Genomic DNA, 21826 nt, shown 5'->3' with positions numbered 1-21826 from the left:
GATCCAGACCCGGACAATGCTGGTAATCCAGGTGAACTCATCCGCAGCCCCGCCCAACGCCGCTGCGAGCAGACCAGTGACCCCGCTGTCACCCGAGGGAGCTGCCAGAAGGTATGGTTTCTGAGAAGGGACGTCATGCAGCCATTCATAAGAATTTGATGAGGACTGGCAGCATTTCCTGTGTCCTGGTTTGAGAAGGCACAGCCTTCTGCCAACTTGGCAAAATGTTTGCATTCGAAGGCTAAAAACAGGCATGAAAAAGATTCGTCTGGAACAGCGTCGTAGGGCTTGATTCTGGAACTCGGTCTTGAGTCTGCGTTTGTAAAGGACATGACGATTTCAAGACCACACCAGTCAAGTCAAAACTTGTTCTTTAATTGAATTTTGAACATAAAAGTTTGGTCAGTTATGGCCTTCACGTGTCAACCCCCTTGGTCTTGAGTTGGACCCCTTGTCCGGTGACTCGGTGCCAGTCGTGACTCGCCCTCACAACGCAGACTTGGTCTCGTCTCGTCTCGATCTGAAACTGAAATTTCTGTCATGAAGTCCCTCAACCCAACACCGACCCTTCTGGACGCTTTATGAGAGACTTGCACCACGGGGCGTCTATTTTTAAGGCCTGGAGTCATCAACTGCTCCCCTACCTGTGTCACGCGAGTCAATCCGCAGAGTTTCAGGAATGCAGCGCTGGCTGGTTTGTAAACGTGTGCAGCTGACTGATAAACCTTTCTGATGGGTCACTATTACCACGGACCTTTGCCTTTTTGCAGAATAGGCTTCTTCCAGAGAATGAATACCGTGAGGTGAACGTCTAACCACAGCCATGTTATTGAGTTACAAAGAAGGAAACCGGGTCCCCCAAGCTGCAAGACTGGCCTAAGAGGAGCCTTCAGTCAAATATTCGATTACGATATTTGGAGCGAAACCTCGATTTTGATTTGAGAAACAATCTTTCGTGACGTGGATATTATGACCAAGCAGGTAAAAGCCCTGGTCAGAACGTAGCCTATGAAGTTCCGAAAATAGCCCAAGATTCAAGAGGTTTAATTGTCACATACATATACACACGTTCATACATATATGCAGTGAAATGTCTTTGCAACACACCCGGAGATTATGCACAAAAAGTTCTAAACCGAACATAATAACTAACCTAATTCCTACCTAGCAACTAACTGAAACAAACTGATTCCTAAAACGTAATGCAGTTGGTGAATAGAAAAATATAAATTAAATCAAATAGAAATAAAATAAGAATGAAAAAGATAATACAAATTGGGGGTATAAAATAGAAGAGAATAGAGTAATCTATATGGGATTTGCCACTAGTAATTAAGCTCAATTACTTTATTGCAATGCATTCTTAAAGAGAGGCAACGTTTAACTATATCACGCCTTTAAGGTAACCAAAATCCCAGACGGTATCTAGTCTCACTTCACGATATGGATATCGATATATCACCCAGCCCATTTTCAATCGCAAAGTGAAAACATTTCATCTAAGCGAGAAAGGGACGTTGTGGTCAGGTGACGTTTCTATTTCTGTTTTTCCAAGTACATTTTGTTTGGTTCTATGTTTATCCCTCTCACCCGTGGTGTACAGTGAGTAGTAATTAGTTGTTTATGGACCAAAACATGGTAAAAGACTTCAACAAAGAGGGGGCTTGGTGGCGGTTCTGTGCAACAAAAGAACTGTGCTCTTGTCGTCCTCCAGGTCGTCCACAGGATAGAGTTGTTGCAGCAGTTCTTGATGATGAAAGAATGAATAAAGAGTTGCATTGCAGGTTGAGAAGTTGAACTCCACTTGCAGACTAACTCTGTCCTAGATGCAATGGCACAAATACTCTGTGTTGTATGCCCATCATGCTGGCAGCACAGGTTATAAAAAAAAAGGAACAACAAAGAAAAAGAAAACTATACAAGAAATCGAGACATATTTAAGAATATTTCATTAGATAGGTACCTTGATTTGTTATGGAAGTAAATGTGGCACAGTGCATTGCACTGCTGCCTCACAGCAAGAAGGTCCTGGATTTGATTCCCGCCTGGGGCGCTCCGTGCTCCGGTGGGTTATCTCTCAATTAGGGGCCTTTCTGTGTGGAGTCTGCATGTTCTCACATGGGGTTTCCTCCATGTAACATCAGTAAGGACCCCCACCATAAACATGCACACATCATCATCTGACCAGCGATGGACATATGGAACCAGGTCCCCGGGCGCGTCATTGAATGCTGCCCACTGCTCCTGGCTGCCTCCCCCCGGAGGAAGGACAAGCCAGGATGGGTCAAATGCAGAGGAGGCATTCCAAGAGCATGTGTGTGTGTGTGTGTGTGTGTGTGTGTGCATGTGGCGTGTTGTGTGCCGGATAAAGATTCTTCTTCTTCTTAAGAGAGCATTAGAACAAATGGAACTGAAAACTGAATCACAACATATAGCCAAGTTGATGCCCCACATTTGAGGTGAGAACATTATTTACAGTGTGAGTCCTGACACCTGAATGTTTTGCAGCGAGGACTCAGCGTGGCTTCTTAGGAATTTGACAGCGTAACATGCACCTCGAGGGGTTTTGGTTTGAAGGCGCGGCGTCTATCTATAGCAGGCCGTGACTGGGGTTCAAGCCGCCAGGCATGAGCGCATCGACTGGCTCGTATCCAGGTGTAACAGCGGGGTGCAACAAACAAAACGTTTTCCACCAACTGCGGCCCTCCGTTTTCCCGTGGCAAGGAGGATGCGGTGATAGTAGAGAGCGACACTCAGAAAGAAGTGGCGCCCCTGATCAGGCGGGCCGCGCCCCCCCCCCCCCCCCCCCCCCCCCCCCCCCCCCCCCCCCAAATTTCCATATAAGACACTGTGGAACTCGATAGCTGCTTTTAAAAGGCTCCTCCTGCTCCAGCCGAAAAACATTCAATTATTCTCACATAGCTGTGTCTAGACACGGGGTTCAGAGCCTCTTTTCACTCCGATAATAACCAGGAGCCCCCGATCACCGATGACAATCAGAGCTGACGTCATCAACAGCAGGAGAAAAAAAGAATAGGTCACCACTTGAGTTAAAATGTCACAGAGTACCGTAGTATGTTAATCAAAATTAAATAAATATAATTCCCGTTTATATGTTATTTATAAAGAACTCTAAATGAGTCCCTGGGTGCATATGACCCTGCATCACTAAATGGCATCGTGCTGTGATAAAATAAGCCTTGACATTTTGAAATTGGATGAACACACTTTTACAGGGTGACTTGTTTATGTGACTAAAAAGCAGAGCACTCGTACGCGCCGTGTTATTCTCTCATTCCGCCGCACGGCAGCATCTTTGAAATGCGTTTTTTTTAGAGATCCAGTTGGGACCGGCTCTGCCAGTCTTAGAAGTCTGCGGAGGGACAGCTGGCGACACCACTGCAATGTTACTAAACCATATGACCAGGACTTTGGGATGAGCCTGCGTTTTCTGTCGAGATTTTGAAAACGGCTAAACCTACGAAAGCAAGAGGAATTATGAAGAAATTATTTTGCGAGAAAATACCGTCCGTCGCAGCCAGATACTAAATCAACCACAAAATATGTTTGTTTGTTTTTTGACAAAATGAGAAGTTTCCTCGTTATTGAAGTTGATCTTGTCTCCACGAATATGTGAATATGAAATATTGCATAGAACGATACGATCCGTTAAATAAACAAAATGTAAACATGTGAGGCTGCGGTCGTACGGCTGTCTACCCAGTCAAAACAAATAGTCCTTGTAAACAGGTTTAGGGATACGGGACTCGCGATCAGCGTCACTCGACCCATTTCAAAACAGAGCTGCTGATCCATGGTGTTTACGCAGTGCGCCTACGCGGCATTGGACACCTTTAAGCGAGGACGAGAGGCATGGTGGAAGTTCTCAATATGTTTTTACGGTCCGAGGGGGTGGGAGCCGGACCCGTGGTGCGCATGTGACGGGACGGTGGGAGGAGCGAAGGCGAGGGGGGGTCTTCCAAGCGGTCAGCCGATACAGGGCTCTAAAATAGCCCGGCAGAGGGTATATATGGACCCTTTCCCGCCGGCCCCGGCAGACTAGCCGTTGCAACGGGGCAAGACAACACAGCTGGGAGAAATGCTCGGGAGATAAGCGTTGCTGGGGGCAGAGTACCAGAAGCGAGGGGGATTAAGAGCGACGGCGGTGAAGCGTTTTTTTGTTCTGAGGAGCTGTTCCAGCCGAAACTCGCCTCCCGAAAAAAAAGGGAGAAGAGGGGAGTGAGAACGGCAGGGGGAGAACTTTGTAATTGGAAAAAAAACAAACAAAAAAGAGGACGCCGTGTCGAGGAGGGTTTTTTGTTTTCTCTTCTCTGATTGGATTGATCTATTCTCTGGGATTTCTCCGGAGCCCCCACCCCGCCCTCTCCACCCCCTCCCCCGTCCCCCCGCCCCGCCGCCTCCTGGGCTGACAGCGCAGAAGGGTGGGAAGGCAGAGCCGTCCTCGAAACGCAGGGATGAAGTACAACTACCACGTGCCGGTGTCGTCGTACGCCCGCAGCTCGCAATACACGCCGACGCAATACGCGCTCACGCATTACACCTCGACGCACTACGCGGCAACTCACCACATATCCACGCCCAGCTCCTCCCCGAAGTACACCCCGACCAACTACTCCACGTCGCATTACACCCCGTCGTCGTATTACAAGCCCGCATACGAGTCCACGTCCACGTACGTCCCCTCGTACAGCAAAGGGACGCGGTACAGTTCCGCGCGTCGGACCCGGGCGCAGGGAGCCCCCGCCCCTGCCCCTGCCCCCGCCCCCGCCCCGGCCCCCGCAATACCTGTGGCGCCGGCCAAGCGAGTGGTGCACTTCCCGAATGACATCGTCTTCCAGGACATAGTCAGACGCGGAGATCTGGAGCAAATCGGGCGTTTTATGAGAGCGAGGAAGGTTCGCGTCGATACCGTTTTCCACTCAGGTGAGTCGGGCTCTCTCTAGTTGCTCTTTCATCACGGCCAAAGCATCTTACTTTACTTTAAGATGTCAGTCATAAAAATGTTTGCATCATCGACGACAGCTTACATACAATATGAATACATCCCATAATCTTCAAACGGTTTGCGATGCAGGTTGGTTTACTTTGTGTGCAATAAAAAGGCAGCGGTAAGTAAGCTGTCCGAGGTCGGCGAGGTCCGTACATAGTGAGATATAAAGATGTAACCACACCTCTGACCTTCAAATAATTTTACGATGGAGATTGCTCTACTGACCATGTAACGATGGTCTGCAGTGCAGCGGTCGTAACACCTGACCGGGTCCATATCTGGTGCTGTGTCTGCAGGTATGGCCGCCCTCCATGAGGCTGTCCTCACCGGGAACCTGGAAGTGGTGAAGCTGCTGGTTAAATACGGCGCCGACGTTCACCAGAGGGACGAGGACGGCTGGACGCCGCTTCACATGGCCTGCAGCGACGGCTTCCCGGATATTGCCAGGTTGCCTGTCATTATCTTTCATTTAAAGATAGTTTGCAATTGGCCACACAGTTTTTGAGCTCCTAAGAGCAGACTTTTTCAAATAAAAGATGAAACTTTAATCATCACTGGTGGGGGAAATATAGGACTTTTATCACATTTACAAGGTCAAGGGGTTTTATCGACTCACAGTTAAAGGACAGTTTAACTTCAATACCTAACTCTAATCACTCAGATGGGCGGGGGAACACCTCCCAAAAGCGCAAACCTTGAGGGGAGACAGGAAGGAGGGGATCCCCTTCCAGGAAATAGAAGATGAGTGGGCAGGTACTTCAGTATCTGTTCGGTGGGTGCAGGGCATATAATGGGAGTTTAAAGCTGATCATCTTTTTGAGAAATAATCCATTTCAGGGAGGGCAAAGTGTAACCTCAACACAATGAACTACTCGAAATACCATTTGATGTACTTGTAAAATTCAACATTTTAAATATTCTTTCTCAAATCTGTAGACCAGTTTATAGAATTAAACTACACGGATAACTTCACCAAATCTCATTAGGACATGAGGTTGACGGATAAAAATAACATAACATAAATGATTAATGGGCGTGGTAGTAGTTTCAGAATTAGAGTGGAGCAAATGGTTTGATCCCTCCCTGCCTCCCGCAGGTGAAGTCTGAGTGTGTAGGTAATGCATGGTGAGAGGCATGAACCGCAACGTTTTTTGAGTGGATATAGAAATCAAAATGCACCTCTCTGAATGCATTTCCACCGTATTTCGCATTGAGAGCTGGGCCTCAGACCGCGCTGCCACTGTGCAGGGTCAAATTACAAATGATAATAAAATCAACATTGTACTTTATTAACGACCTCCTACTTCCTCCCCAATCAGTTACCTGCTTTCTATGGGAGCCAGTACGGAGATAGAGAACGAGAGTGGAGAGAAACCAGCCGACCTCATTGACGCAGACTGCAAGGAACTGGCCAAGTTGTTTGAAACTGGCTGTGCCTAATTTGGCACCAAGTGGACCAGAGGAGGCTTGGTGTGAAGGACGAGACTTAGCAGCCATTTGCAAGTGCAAAACTATATACAATGTGAGCAGCATAAACTACTATACAAACATAAACATATGCCTGTGTGGAAGAGGGTAGCTGAGACTAGGACCACGCCTGTTCCCGCAAAAGAACGTGGTTCTTCAGTGTTGTTGTCACACGGTTGACAGATTTTTTTTTTTATGCTTGGGTTGTATTGTTTTCTTCAGTTGGTGCTTTGGTTTTTAATTACTATAAGCTTATCTTCGCAAAGCTTTCATATGCCACAACACTATCCATCCATCCATTCTCTTTGCATGTGAAGGTGCTGGAGCCTATCAATGTTTATTACAGGCATAAAGCAATAAATATGTTTGCTCCAATGATTTATAGGGTTACGATGTGAAATTGTAACAATTTTAAATATAATTATTTGAATGGAACCAATTTATGATGCAGATTTCAATACAAACTCTCTGCCAAAAACAGAGGTTTTCACCTTTTTCTTCTTCTCAGTCCAAACACAACATGTCAGCTTTTGTGTGAAGGAATGACGCGTGTTTAAGTGCTGGTTGCTGGATGCAAAAGAACAAAAAAAACAATGTCAGATTTTAAATCTTTGAATTGTTTATGTCTAAGGTATTACGTCTCCTCACTGCTGGCCAGAATGAGGTACTACATTGGCCGGCCATATATCCAGTCAAAGCAACAAGGCACTTGCTTTACTATTCTTCACCCACATATTCAAGTACTGCTGTTGTTATGTTCTGTATTAGAGCTATGCTGAATAATTGATGTCAGCAAAGAAAGTCTTATAATTTCCTCTTCAATAATTATTTTTGTACATGTTTTCTTAAATAAAGACACATTTTACAAAGGTGCAGGACTATTTGAAGTGGCTATTTGAAGTGACAAAACGGATACTTTGAATTGCAGACAAATAATAACAATAATCAAGACTAATAATTCAAGGTCAATATTTCAAGAGAAATAAATAATAAATATAATAAATAATAATTAAAGATTATTCACTCATAAATGTGATCCTTCAGTGTCTTGGTCTATACTGAACGAAATTGAGGATCGTATTTACCTTTCTAATAAAATCAATTTTTCCTTTTGTGTGTGTGTGTGTGTGTGTGTGTGTGTGTGTGTGTGTGTGTGTGTGTGTGTGTACGTTCTTAGCTGGTAGATGTCCGTGGATCTGTTCAATTGATATTTTAACTCTTTGGTCCTTATTACTTGGCAGATTCATGAAAGAATATGAAAAAACACATCCTGTGTTCACGTCAAGTCGAGTCCACTTAACTTTGCAAGTAAGTGATGCATTCAAGATCCATCAAGGTGTCGGAAAAATTATATGGTATGCCGTGATATGGTAATTACTCACAGAAATACCACCAAAAATTTAATCCAAGGAAAGAAGTCACCACTTAAATTACCGAAGTTCGACTTCTTTCGTAAACCTCCGTAAATACATAAACCTGCGTAAATATGTCATATTTTACGTATTTACATAAACACCTTGTGGTTGAAGTTTCATCCAAATCGATCCACATGCGAAGCAGAAATGAATGAAAAAAACAGCCAAATTTGATCTATATCACAGAAGCGGTCCGATGCATTTCACGCCGAAATCTGTCCAGCTTGGCTAAAAGTATCTGGAACACAATATTGACATAAGCTAGAAACACATTAAAGTGTCTGAACAGGTATGTCACAAGTATCTTGTGGTACAAATTTCATACAAATCAATCCACATACGGAGCAGATATTATTGAAAGACCAAACAACTTTAATTCCAAATATTCCACTGGTCCTGCTTGACTGACAAGTCACTATTTGTAAAAAAAAAATGGGACGAGATGAGATTTACAGTAGTACAGTGATTCAGAATGTCCATTCGCACCGTGTCCAGTGTGCGCTGTAGACTCTGTCGCTCTGTAGTGGCTAGAGATTACAAACTATCAGTTTACGTGTATATTTTTATGTACCTTCTTACCTGGTAGATATCTGTGGATCTGTTTGATTGATATTTGATCTCCGTGGTCCCCATTACTTTGCTGGATTAATGAAAAATACACAAAAAAGTAGTCCACAAAAACTTGTCACCACGTCGAGTCAAATCCACTGAAATGTGCGACTGAGTGATATGTTCAAAATTCAGTGGGGTGTTGGAAAAATAGAAGCCGTGAAATGGTAATTACTCACAGAAATACCACAACCTTTTTTGTATATCATGTAAACACAAGTTATTGACAATGTAATCCAAGAAAAATTAAATTGCGTAAATTTGACTGCCATTGTAAATGTCCTTTCACACATAAACCTACATATATACATATTATAATTGACGTATACGAGACACCTCACCTACCATCACTGAGACTCCAGATGTATTTACATACAGCAAGGTAAGTTAAAACGATGAAAATATTTGGTTTAAAGTAAAAAACACTTTATTTTAATAAACGTGATGTATAATCATTTTCCTACATCTTAACTTAACAAACTTTAATGAAAAGGCAGAAGGTGTTTGTAGTATTGACAAGTTCTTCATAAAAATTCGTATGAAAAATGTTAAAGTTCCATAAATGTTTTAGAAACGTAATCTATTGAACTGAATTTTCCGATTGTAGATTATTAACAGAATTAACAAAATTGTGACTGTTAGCTCAACTATTTAGAACTGTCATTTAGAGCTGACCTATCTCATATGACACAAATTATGTCACATTAGAACTTAAAATCAATAGCTGACATCCGGTTGAAATGGGAATGCTCCATACGTAATGTCATGACAGTTTGATTTATGGAATTACATTAACGTAACTATATGTTTGCACTTCAGTAGATTTTGCTGCATTTCACAAAAACCAAATAAATGTAACACGTGTCTAAAATGAATAAACTGGACTGGACGGTGTATTGATGCCTGCAGCTATATTTATTATTATTATTATTATTATTATTATTATTATTATTATTATTATTGTTATTACTAGTGCATGCCCGTTTAAAACTTTCTCAGACAATTTAATGGCACAGTTTAACAAAAAGATGCATGGCAGTTCAAAATGTTGCAGATGAACAAAATGTAAGGACAACTTTGCAATAAAAAACAAGTCCCAAATGTCAGATATAGGCCTATTGGAACGTCAGGAGGATCAGTTGAATCCAGGTTTCTTCCACGATTTGATGTGGCGCTGTTTACGTGGACTTCCCGGCGCCCCGCTCGCCGCGTGAGCGACGTTGGGGGTCGTGCCCGGCGCTCGGCCTCGCAACTCCAGCACTTCCTTCCTCTCGTGCGTCTCGTGCTTCACATATTGGATGATGATGTCACAAATCACCCCGCTTTGTGGAAGTGGATGATGTCACAATTTGCCCCGCTTTGTGGAATTGGATGATGTCACAATTTGCCCCGCTTTGTGGAATTGGATGATGTCACAATTTGCCCCGCTTTGTGGAATTGGATGATGTCACAAAGTGCCCCAGCTGCATAGAGTGGCTCGCTGTTCGCTTGTTTATTCAAAGTTTATTGATATTACACGTTTTGCGTGTCTGTGGGTCCCCAGCGTTACACCCGCCAAGTGCAAAGTTGATCGGATGGATGGTTGTCGAGCTAGTCAAAGGACATTCACACATACATACATACACACACACACACACACACACACACACACACACATACATACATACATACATACATATTAATATTACCTAAAAATCACATTTTGAACCAGACATTTGAATTTGTGTTTATTATTATTTGTAAGGAATCGTCACTTCCGTGTTTCTAGTGCCGCCTCGGTGATCCGGAAGTGATCGGTTGGCATTGGCAACGTCCAGCCAGGCCTCACAGCGGAGTGTGTGCAAACAGAAAGCGAAAGGAAACGCCGCACAGGTTCGTAAATCGGCTCTTTCCCAATCGATCATTGAATTGGCCGCGTCCCAGTGTTGTCGAAGACCACGTAGACCGCACAGAAGCGGAAGAGCCGGCTAAAAGACTTAACCTTGTTCCCGAGCTAGCTCCATCAATTCCTAGCCGGTTAGCCTGTGTTAAAGTTGAGACGCTCGCCTGGTCAAAAAGCGTTAAAATCAACAACCCCAAAGTGGCGCGGCGCCGTACATGACGGTGGATTTGAGTAACGATCACCGGTCAAGCCTGCTTGAATGTTGTCTCGCACCCAGAGCGTGTGGCTAACACTGCTAATGTTAGCCCAAACGTAAACAAAAGCCTCTCTCGTGTTGCCCGCACAAGTTGTTGTGATCGTAATTTGACTTCTCCTAGAATGATGGCCACTGCAGATGACCTTCATTTGGTTCCTATTCCACGCTTCGCAGCCCCCTGGTTAGAATCGGATGCTGTTATTTATTTTAATGAACACTTGTGCAGGTTCATTGATTGGAACCTTGATTTTACCAGGTAGTCTCGTTGAAATTTAAATGTATTTTACCTGAGAACAAAACAGACATATATACGGTACATGTAAAAAAAAACATGTACAAACATAGTCCGCTCAGGCAGTTCCAGAGTCGGCAGTCAGTGAACATACAAGGACATGAAAAAAACAATTCCAGGCGTCATTAAATGCGACAGCCATTAAGAATTGAAAGGTACCTAGTGGGATAAAATGTTTAAGAATTGAGGAGAGATGATGTATTAAGGACGTTTGTGGAGAACAACCATATTGATTAAAAGAAAACATGTAATTTCCTTTGTTTTTGTCAGAGGTCTCTACTTCTTTCCCATACTTCCCTACTTTCCCAGCATGCTAATACAACATATCTCCATAGTCAAAAATAGTCGTGGTAGTTGTTTGTACAATAGCAAGAAAAAGAAACCGGTTTTTCGCTCTGAATGTTGGTAGACCATAGATGTAGCTCGCCTTGTAACATGCGATGTTTGGCTGTTTTCATGGTGTCATTTTTGGGGGATTTTTTTCAATTCCCACTGTGCTCAACCTGTCGCTTGTCTGCTCTTCGCCATAGATTTTAAAAGAAGACATTGGAGCCTCCGTGTTCTCCAAACCCAACTCATTCACCATAAAGGAGCAAAGAGCGAGTGCAGACTACAAACAGAATGACCAGGTCTGTAAATAGTGGTGTGTGTACTGTATGTCAGGGCTCCAGACTGCAACCATTTAGTCAGGTTTTGCAACCATATTTTGAGACGATGCTATTCAATTTTATAACTAGGAGCACCAGCAGGACATGCAAATATACAAATATGTTTTTAAATCATCCTCTTATATCATGTGAGAGAGAGAGAGAGAGAGAGAGAGAGAGAGAGAGAGAGCTAGGCCCCCTCCTTGGCCCGCTCTCTCTCTTACTTTCTCTCTTTCTCACTCTCACACACATTGACAACGAACCCATTTGTGCATAGCCCCTCCTCTCTGTGCATACTCGGAATCAAAACATGATCATGCCCGGGATGTTTTGGGTTGGGTACCGAAACCCGGTACCACGACAACACAGGTTATTTTACGATCGGTATCTACCAGACTGAATCGCAGCGCAGATTTCGGTGCCCTGCCCGAGCTGCACGACTGAAAGATCTGCCCTCTGGTGCTCCAAAACACGCACCTTCACTAGACATTGTGGTTTGGAGCGCGCCGCCGCTTGAATTCCTCTGTATGATGCGCTGCCGCTTTCCTTTCTCGTGCAACTCGAGCCAAACCCCGGCGGGCGCTCGTCAATGTCACATTATGATCGCTTAGCCCATCAGATAAAAGAGGTGGGTCGTGAAAGTTTTCACTACCGACAACGTCCAGTTCATACAAACTGTCAGTTATTTATTAACATGTAACATATGAAAAGTATATTGAAAGAAATGAAGGGAAAATTTATTTAGTTCATATATATACTGTCTGTGTGTGTGTGTGTGTGTGTGTGTGTGTGTGTGTGTGCGCGCGCGTAGTTTTTGAAACAGGCTTTGGACCACTCAGCTCTCAGAAGAGTGTCTTTTAGTCCCTGACACAGCAAATTTGGCTTCCCCGTCTGAGGCAGCCGAATTATATTCTCCATGTCTGCGGAAATGTAATATTGACTGTTATTCCAGGTTTTTCATTATTTGTGACTATGAAGTTAATATCATAGTCAAGAAAATCTAACTGGCCATCAATATAATCGCAATGTAATTTAGACTCATTTAATGATATATTTACAGTATATTGCAAAATGTCAATTGATTCTTTACTGTAAAGGTATGACCATATATTTTACAATAAATAGAAGAAGAAGAATCTTTAATTATCACGCAACACACCACACTACAACACATGCACACACACACACACATGCACATGCTTTGGATGGTGGCCGGTGAAATCAGGCCTCTGCATTTAACCCATCCTGGCTTGTCCTTCCTCCGGGGGGGCAGCCAGGAGCAGTGGGCAGCATGCGTGGACGCGCCCGGGGACCTGGTGACGAGTGTCCATCGCTGGTCAGACGATGATGTGTGCATGTTTTTGGTGGGGGTCCTTACTAACGTTAGGTGGAGGAAACCCCATGTGAGCACGGTGAGAACATGCAAACTCCACACAGAAAGGCTCCTATTTGGGAGATAACCCGCCCGGTGCACAGTGCCAACAGCGCCCCAGGCACTATATATCGAAATATATATTATATATAGTGATAATTAAAGTTAATGTTTTAATGTGATAATAAAAGTTAATGTTTGCATAGTGGACAGTTCTTTGCCAGCGCCCTTTAGTCTTGGCGGCAGCACCAGTATTGCTGGCTACATTACCATTGATGTGCCGAATATTATTTGCCTTTTCACATTATAATCTTGTTTACACAGCTATCCCCTGTTTTGTGTGCATGCAGCTAAGGCATTACCATTTGTCAAGTTGTGTGAAGCTGAAACGCAATCAGGAACTCAGACTATGTGGAAACTGGCTTTGTGAGGCGGGGTCCTGCGGTGTAAGGTTATCCAATCACACCCGGAATGCTATGAATACAAACAATCACATTTACATCCTACAATCACCTGAGCCGTTTGTTATGGGATGCATGTAAACCATGTTGTTACTGTTGTGAGGATGGACACATATCCCTCGTGGCAATCAAGACCTGTGTGTTTGTCTCCGAGCTACGGTTAAAACGTGAACCTGAGTCTCAGTCGTTAGCGAGGCCGAAAGAAGACATTTCAAAGACCTGCACATTCAGTCAAAATATCTGAGTCCGAGCTCCAGTCGTTTTATGTGATTGATGTGTGCGCTCAGGGGATAATCTTTGCTTTTCTGCTCCCTGCGAAGCTCATCTGCTCCCAGGATGGTGAACAGCTACAAGAGGACGTCGAGCCCCCGATCCCCCACCAACAGTGGGGAGCTTTTCACTCCGGCGCATGAGGAGAATGTGCGCTTTATCCATGACAGTATGTACACACTCCAGTACCTTCAATGTATAACAGACAGTACTTTTTTCATCTTCGGCTACCTGTCATTTTATTCCGCTTTTATCACAGTGCCTTGTCACTCAACGATTTAAAGGCAAGTTGTTTGGCAAGGAGGCAAATATTATGCTGTTCAATACAAAATCCTCAAATTTATACTTGAACATTTACGTTTATCCCTGATTGCACTTCAGTCCGTCGGACGGTATTTTGATGAACAAGCGTGACGGCCTCCGGTATCCATTGCAGGGTGATTCCATTGTGTGTGTGTGTGTGTGTGTGTGTGTGTGTGTGTGTGTGTGTGTGTGTGTGTGTGTGTGTGTGTGTGTGTGTGTGTGTGTGTGTGTGTGTGTGTGTGTGTGTGCGCGTGCGCGTGTGCGTGCGTGCGTGATCGAAAAACAATATGGTCTTTTCTTTCTCCTAGCTTGGCAGTGCGTACTCAGAGACATCAGATCAACACAAAACAGTGAACGCAATGACCGTGGACCACAGGAATACGTGGAAAAGAACCCAAATCCTAACCTACATTGTAAGTGATGGAGCTGATGGAGGTGGATTCTTACTCTTCAGCCAATATCCACTAACAGGCTTGAGTAACTCCCCCCCCCCCCCCCCCCCCTTCCCTCTGTTTTTTTTTTTTTTTTTTAGCTTTCACACCAGTCGACCTGAGTGACCTCAAGAAACGCAACACACAAGACTCAAAAAAGTCCTAGTCCTTCTGTAGATGGTTCAGAAGGTTTTTTTTGTTTTTGTTTTTTATTTTTATTTTTTCTCTTCACCCATAATGTTGGGACATTTTCCTCCATCAGCCATCTGTCAGCCAGCAAGTCAGCCCTCGGCCAAGTTGGCCACTCTGGTTCCAAATACCAACCTCTTTGTAAACTCTGGACAATAACAACCTGCCCTCCTGTCCACCCTGTCTCTCTCTCTCTCTCTCTCTCTCTCTCTCTCTCTCTCTCTCTCTCTCTCCCCCTCCCCTCTCTCTCTCTCTCGCCCCTTCTCTCTGTCTCTCTTTCTCTCTTTGAATGAGAAGAAATAGAAGAGGGTCGGATTTTCAACCGAAATTCTCTGTGCTCCGTTCATGTTTTTTTGTTTTTGTTTGTTTTTTCTTCCACTTTATAAATACTTCCTATACATTCTTCCTATACGGGACTGATGTAAACCATCGACATATGCTGACGCCAGACGCTGGGGTACAAACTGTTCACAAACACTCAACAGGACAGAAAGAAGACTGCAGTCCTAAATTCCAAACCGGTTTCTGTACAAATCCAGTAGGATGTGGGAGGTGAATGCTGAAGGGCTGACTTCTATTTTTTTTTTGGTTTATTTGTTTATGAAAAAATAGTTTAATAGAGGAATTGTAGAAGTATTGAAATGGTCTTACTGAAATCAGAACATATGGGCATGTTTTGGAAGCCAAATGCTATGTAGAATGCCAACTTTCTTTTTTTAATATAAATTCCCTTTCTCTCTAAAAATTGACTTTTACGTAGAGATCTTCTCCAGTATGCTGCCCTCAATTAACTTCCCAGCATTGGGAAAAAAAAAAGTTCAATAAAAGACGTTTACAATATACCTCCGTGTTATGATCTTAAATAGACATTGCATATGCCAGTGTTGACGCAAAGTAGTGGGTCTAAAAACCAAGTTATTGAATGAAGTGTGTGACTCCACTTCCCATTTACTATAATGTATATATATATATATATATATATATATATATATATATATATATATATATATATATATTTAAATAAAATACATTTTGATTTATAACTAAATTTAATGAAATTAATATATAAATAGAAAATTGTATTAATGAATGGTTGGTTGCTTTTTAAAGTAATTATTTCCTTAAACATCCATCAATTTTTAAAAGGAAAAATCGATGCCAAACAACCAAATTAACAATGAATAAATAACAAAAACACAGATGGATCACATTTGAACTCACTAATAGCTCCCCACCCAAACGTCTCCCCCGTCCCAAAAGCAAGGGTCACTTGGTGCACAGGTTTACTTTTCCTTGTCCGTTGAGGAAGAAGCCGCAGAAGACCACAAAGTTGTTGACCTGGGGAACACGTTCCGTCTGGGAATAATGCTTTGCCAGGAAAGACAGGAATTTGGCTGAGGGTCGGTCGTAAGCCATGAGCGCCGGCTCCGCCTGCCTGTGCCGCAGCATAAAATCAAAGAGTTCCAGGCCGTAGCCGTGTCGCTGCATGGCGTCTGTGACGTAGAAATCCAGAACGCAGAGCGGCTCCGCCTCTACGTGCGCGTCTCGTCGGTCAAGCAGACACAACTTCTTGCAGCCAACCTTCAGGAATCCAACGACCACCCCACGCCCTCCGTTGCCCTCTCCTTCCTTGAGCAGGAAGAGGTGGTGGTTGCTGTACCGTAGTTTTGAAGCGCTTGTGATTGGCGCCGCTAACTGTTGAGCCTGAGCCGAGGCTCTCCCAAGCTCATTTATTACCGTGGCTATTTGGTCTTGTGGCTCTGGCCTGCGGGACGCCTCACAACCTGAACCGAGGTTCCTGTCCAAAGTGGAAATCCTCTCTGGGAAGAGGTTGTTAATGTCAAAAGGAAATTCCATATGCCTTGGTCAGCAGCCGACTAGCGACACTGGCTTGACAGCTCATTGGAATACTTCAATCGCTGACAGGGTTCTAACAAGCTACAAGACATGGAAGCCACAAGTTATTACATAAAAATTGACAATAATCCAATTAGAATAAAACTCAATTGATCCCTTGTTTTTTTTGTCTCGTTTACATGTACAAATAATATCGACAAAGTAGAGGGACATAAAGATAGATAAAAGTAATGGTAAAGTAACTTAATCATCAATTTATCTTTTTCATAATAAAGAATTTGTTTTATATGATGGAACTATTTTTTTCATGCTTGTGTTTTGAAATATGCAGTTCCATGGGTTTAAAAAAAAAAAGAGAGAGAAAAAGAACATTTGCCCGGGTGTCCGCCTGTCCTTCTGCAGGAGAGAGGGACGCTTCTCCGCTTTTGGGGCGGGGCCATGCGGTTCTGCTTTATGATGTCACAATTACACGCCCGGCCCGTGGCCTTTTCCAGCAGCTTCCAGTGGGTCAGGGTATTTATTATATCATCAGTTAAGATGAGGCTGGTGATGGAGTGGTGCAGGACTAGATGCAAGGCGACATGAAACCCCCAAAAAGAACCAGGTGCTGGAGTGAAATAAGACGAAGAGTTAGGCATAAAAAAAGAGTTAAGTACTGGTAGAAAGTTTTTAAAAAGTTTGAAAGTTTTTTTTACAGGCTCCTGGCTGTTCATGGAGAGGGCCCCGATCTCCGGCAGGTTATGTAGTATCTGTGTGTGACAGTTACTGGCAGATGTCACAACGGGTGCGGTCGTTTTTTTTGGGTGCAGTCATTGTATGATAGTGTAAAAGCCGAACATTGCCTGGTCACGCAAGTTTGATGTTCAAAAAACTAGGAGGTCGTGAGGTCGTTATGTTCACGGAATTACAGGGAACAACGTGCTGGTAAACCCAGAATATCCTTTTTGTGAATTCGCACAGGCTGGCACGATGGGATATCAAGCATATATAAGTATTTCCTAATAATATAAGTATTTCCTAATTTCCTAATAACGAGTATCAATTATTGTATTTTCTATCAGCAGTACTTTTTCATGCAGAATGGGCAAACATGACCCTATACGGTTACATGGAAAGTACAGTTAGAATATACAGAAATGGAAGTGGGGTTTTTTATATGACTTGTAATAAATGTCTTTAAATGTATTTGAACCCTCACAACGATAGACAGAATGGATGTGGCTGCAGACGACATTATGAAGCAGGAAAAAGGCGCCTGTTTATTTATAGATTATGAATACATCTTTTCTTCTTTTTTTATTTTTTTTTTTTTACATTTTAAAAGTTTTAAAATATGTTGGTTTTATTCAAACAAACAAAAAACATTGTAGAATAATGACAAAAATGGGGGATAAATGCAGGACAAAGAATTTGCAGCGCCTCCGCTTTGGGGCGGAACCGCCTAAGCGCTCCTCTGTGACGTCATAATTAAAGGACCCGCATGTATATAGCGCCGCTTCCAGGCACTTCGGCTATTTCCGTCGAAGCAGGCGGTGCTCTAGACAGGGAGAGGGACCAGACAGGGCCAGGACAGAGCTTTTTTTTTTTCGCCTCAACAATTGCGTGGAAGAAGTTTAGTCTTACTTGAACCGGCATAATGACCGACAAGATGGATATGTCTCTAGACGACATTATCAAGCAGAACAGGCAGCAAAGAGGCGGCGGCCGCGGCGGAAGAGGCCGCGGCCGCGGAGGCTCGGGCGGCCGCGGCGGCGGCATGGGCCGCCTGGTGGGCGGCGGGGGCGGGTTTGGAGGAGGCCGGGGTGCCGGAGCCGGCTCCATGAGGAACCGACAGAGCCTCAACCGAGGTAGAGGCAGACCGACGCCTTACAGCAGGGTATGAGAAAGCCGAGCGGAATGAGCAGGAGAGAGAAAAAAAAAAAAAAAGTTGTATGCATAGTGTGTCCCTTCCCCCCACACCCGTATGTGTTACACCTTTTTTTTCCCCGGAGGAGCCTCTTGGAGCGGCCTGGATGCCTGGCCGTGCTGGCGGGTTGGCTAAAGCTACCGCTAATCTCCGAGGCCCTGGCGGCGCCATTTTGAACCCAGCGTCCTCAAACCTTCAATCTTAAGTAGTTTCCATCCACGCGCCGTAGCAGCGTTTTCCTATCGAGTGTTGAAACGATGACCAGGGACGCCACCTCCATCTACGGAAGAAAAATTTTTTTTTTCGTCTTTCCACCCCCGCATCACTTTCGGCCCCGATTCTGCGGCCTGGCGGCCTTTGTTTGGGAGTGGCTGGCGGCCTGCCATTTCAGTGGCGTCCATCCCCTTTTGGGCCACTTGTGGATGGAGCAGAGGAATGGACGCCCCCCCCCCCGGTAGTGTCCATTTGAGCCATATCTTCGAATCTTTAGTGTGATTGTGTAGCTCAGTCACGCAGTCCTTAAATCAAAATGGCGTGTTTCAAAATGGACGCCCAGAAACCCGCCATTGCATATAACGGATAGATGACCCGCCGCGGGTCTAGTCGATTTGTGATCCCGACACCCACGGACACTTCTCCCCCCCCCCCCCACGTTCAAGCATGTCTTACATGGCTTGTGAAGAACTGTTGTTCGGGAAAGGAACCTCGGTCCACCCCCGGAGGCAACGCGGCTCCAGAGAACCACACGTTGCCTGAGGATCATTTCCCTCGAGATGGCCGTCAGGAGGGCCTTTGGAGGCGCAGATGGCAAGACAACAGTGGGCTATTTTGGTTGCTAGCTCGGGTGGGATCAGTTGGCTGGGTATCATAGTTTGGCTGGGATGCACATCGATATATATACGAATCAGCTGTGTGCAGTGGATTGAATTTCAGTGTCACCAAGCTTTACGTTAATGCTAGCTATGAGGGCTGAAGTGGATCCCAGCCTTAATGTATTTCTTTAGGGGGGGGGGTAGTCTACATGAATCCCTCTATTTGAGAATTAGCGTACTGGAAGTGGCGGGGTGGGCAGGGGACATTGGGGGACCCGCATGAGGAAAGAGTCGAATTCCTCGGCCCGGTTGGAAGTGGAGTCCCTGCTTGCCCCAACAGCCAGCAGCCGTGTGGAGTCTGTGACTGACAGAGACAGGGGGTCCTCGAGTCAGCAGGTGCGTTCTCTTTTCATCTGTTGCAGCCCAAGCAGCTTCCGGACAAGTGGCAGCACGACATGTTCGACAATGGCTTCAATGCCGGCGCTGGAGGCGGCAGCGGCGCAGGTGTGGAGACGGGAGGGAAGCTGCTCGTCTCAAATCTCGATTTTGGAGTCTCAGACGCTGACATCCAGGTGCCTAGGTTTATAGAATGTATACTAATACAATTACAACAGTCAAACTGGCTAGTTGAATGAAAGATCCCCCGTTTGTTTGGCTAAAATTGCCAATAGATCCTCTAAAACTAAGGGTGAGAGGTAATGGGTTTTGTCATGTTTCACAGGAGCTTTTTGCCGAGTTTGGTACTCTGAAGAAGGCTGCAGTACATTATGACCGGTCTGGAAGAAGTCTGGGCACTGCTGATGTCCACTTTGAAAGGAGAGCAGATGCACTGAAGGCCATGAAACAGTATAATGGTGTCCCACTTGATGGTATGTTACAGGCTTGAGAAACAATACTCAATCCGTCCTCCTTTTGAGCCTCCTTTATTGACCCGATTCACAAATGACTTTACACATTTCTTTGTGTAGGGCGACCCATGAACATACAGCTTGTCACCTCGCAGATTGACACACAAAGACGGCCTCCAATGCAGGGGTAAGATGAAGAGATGTGTATAATATTAATCATAATAATAAAAAATGCCCTCACAGGCATGAACAGAAGGTGACGTTTATTGTACGATTCAGTCTAAACAGAGGAGGGGGCGGCATGAACAGAAACCGGGTCGGCAATTTCGGGGCGATGCAGAGAGGCCGTGGGGGCCGCGGCATCGGCGGGGCCAGGGGCCGGGGCGGCCGTGGAGGAAACGCCAAACAGCAGCTCTCTGCAGAGGAGCTTGACGCCCAGTTAGATGCCTACAACGCCAGGGTAAAAATCTGTTTTGATTTGTAAACGTTGTAGTCAGCTTGGATGTTGACATCTTGACTTTTTTTAAGTTGATTGTGAATTGTTGATATGCAGACTAATTTATTTTTCTTTGGTTTGTTTCCTCAGATGGACACCAGCTAAGAAGCATTTAATCCTTCCCGGTCCTGTTCGTTCCTCCCGCTTTTCACAGAATTACATTTGTTACAGGATTGCATTGTGGAGGATGTTTTACACTTGTTGTCTAATGTGATTTAAAGTCGTGTACCAATATTTCTTTTAAATGCTCCGAAATGTTTTTTACCAATATCAGTTTTTTTCTTTTTTTTTTTGAGAAAAAAATGTTGTGACTGTAGGTTCGGGTTGTTTTTTGGAGTTTTTTTTTTTTTTTTTTTTCCTGTTGCCTATTCCTTCTCCCTGTAGATCAATAAAACCTGCAGTACATATTAAACCTTGTCATTTAAATTTTGGTGGTACACTAAATGTTGATCCATAAAATGCACTCTTTATATATTAAATGTAAATTTAATATTAAATGTGCAACATTAGAAGGGTGGCAGCTTGACTTGGAGGGGAGGGCTGTCTTGGGGTTGCACATTGGCGCTGAAGCTGTTTGGTATTTTGAACGTCTTAACATAGCTGTAAGACTAGTTCCCTCACCATGGGCAAATTTGCCGGACCGGGGACGTTGTTAAATGTCTTTTGTACCTGAGAAGTTGCGTGCATTGACGGCACTGGTGTGCTGCAACACAGTGCAGCCACTAGATGCCGCCCTGGTCTCATGGGTCGTTCATGGTTCTTGGGGAACTGCGGGAGAATAATTCTTATCTCGAGGATCTTCGCCGTTGATTCATGCGCCAAATTCAACGGGATTTGAGCGCGACGTGGTCCCACCTTGGGTAATGTTAATCCACCCGAACGCGGGGCGTACGCCTGGCCGCGTACCGCTGCGCGTCATTGCGTGCCGGAACTGTGGTGCGCGCGTCGAATTAGGAAAGTTGCAACCGCTCCGGTTTAGTTTCCGAGGAATACCGGAGGACCACGCGTTGCTTTATCTACTGTATGGAATCCCCAAATTATAGGTTTGACGTTGTGCAAAAAAAATAGACGTGTAATGTATAATACACCATACGTATATTGGAATTAATATGCACGTGTAATGGTAATAGTCCGTGCACGGGTAATACTGTGATTGTAGACATTGTAATTTAGTAATGACAAGTAGTATGACACTACTAATATTTTTGGGGGATTTACTTATGTGCGGTATTAATTTTTGCAACTTAACTGGTGTCAACCATTTATTTAAGACCGGAGCGGTACTAAATAAATGGTTGACGG

General features: G+C 44.4%; 4 protein-coding genes across 6 annotated transcripts; 3 read left to right on the top strand and 1 right to left on the bottom strand.

Moving 5' to 3' along the window:
- Nucleotides 1–4058: 4058 nt before the first annotated feature.
- On the top strand, nt 4059–7351 carry ppp1r27a (protein phosphatase 1, regulatory subunit 27a). Of its 3 annotated transcripts, none has more exons than XM_080008890.1 (4): nt 4059–4944; nt 5308–5458; nt 5673–5764; nt 6331–7351. In XM_080008890.1, the coding sequence occupies exons 1-4, from the start codon at nt 4476–4478 to the stop codon at nt 6363–6365; spliced, it is 747 nt and encodes a 248-aa protein (XP_079865016.1). In that variant the 5' UTR covers nt 4059–4475; the 3' UTR covers nt 6366–7351. The 3 variants fall into 3 exon arrangements, with proteins under 3 accessions (XP_079865016.1, XP_079865015.1, XP_079865017.1); XM_080008889.1 differs by having other exon boundaries at nt 5673–5783; XM_080008891.1 differs by lacking the exon at nt 5673–5764.
- Nucleotides 7352–10312: 2961 nt separating this feature from the next.
- Nucleotides 10313–15447, top strand: mcrip1 (MAPK regulated corepressor interacting protein 1). Its single transcript, XM_080009281.1, has 5 exons — nt 10313–10374; nt 11463–11561; nt 13733–13851; nt 14294–14398; nt 14518–15447. The coding sequence occupies exons 2-5, from the start codon at nt 11554–11556 to the stop codon at nt 14580–14582; spliced, it is 297 nt and encodes a 98-aa protein (XP_079865407.1). The 5' UTR covers nt 10313–10374; nt 11463–11553; the 3' UTR covers nt 14583–15447.
- Nucleotides 15448–15871: 424 nt separating this feature from the next.
- On the bottom strand, nt 15872–16462 carry LOC307237333 (alpha-tubulin N-acetyltransferase 1-like; the record flags this gene model as incomplete). The annotated part of the gene is made up of 1 exon (XM_080010046.1): nt 15872–16462. The coding sequence occupies one exon, from the start codon at nt 16460–16462 to the stop codon at nt 15872–15874; it is 591 nt and encodes a 196-aa protein (XP_079866172.1).
- A 1529-nt stretch (nt 16463–17991) lies between these two features.
- On the top strand, nt 17992–20936 carry alyref (Aly/REF export factor). The gene is made up of 6 exons (XM_080009707.1): nt 17992–18338; nt 19603–19752; nt 19902–20049; nt 20149–20215; nt 20308–20488; nt 20615–20936. Exons 1-6 carry the CDS (start codon nt 18099–18101, stop codon nt 20627–20629), a joined length of 801 nt encoding a protein of 266 aa, XP_079865833.1. The 5' UTR covers nt 17992–18098; the 3' UTR covers nt 20630–20936.
- The last annotated feature ends 890 nt before the right edge of the window (nt 20937–21826 follow it).

This window comes from Zeus faber, assembly GCF_960531495.2.
Source record: "Zeus faber genome assembly, chromosome: 11".
NCBI lineage: Eukaryota > Metazoa > Chordata > Actinopteri > Zeiformes > Zeidae > Zeus > Zeus faber.
This window is presented reverse-complemented; position numbering and strand designations above follow the sequence as displayed.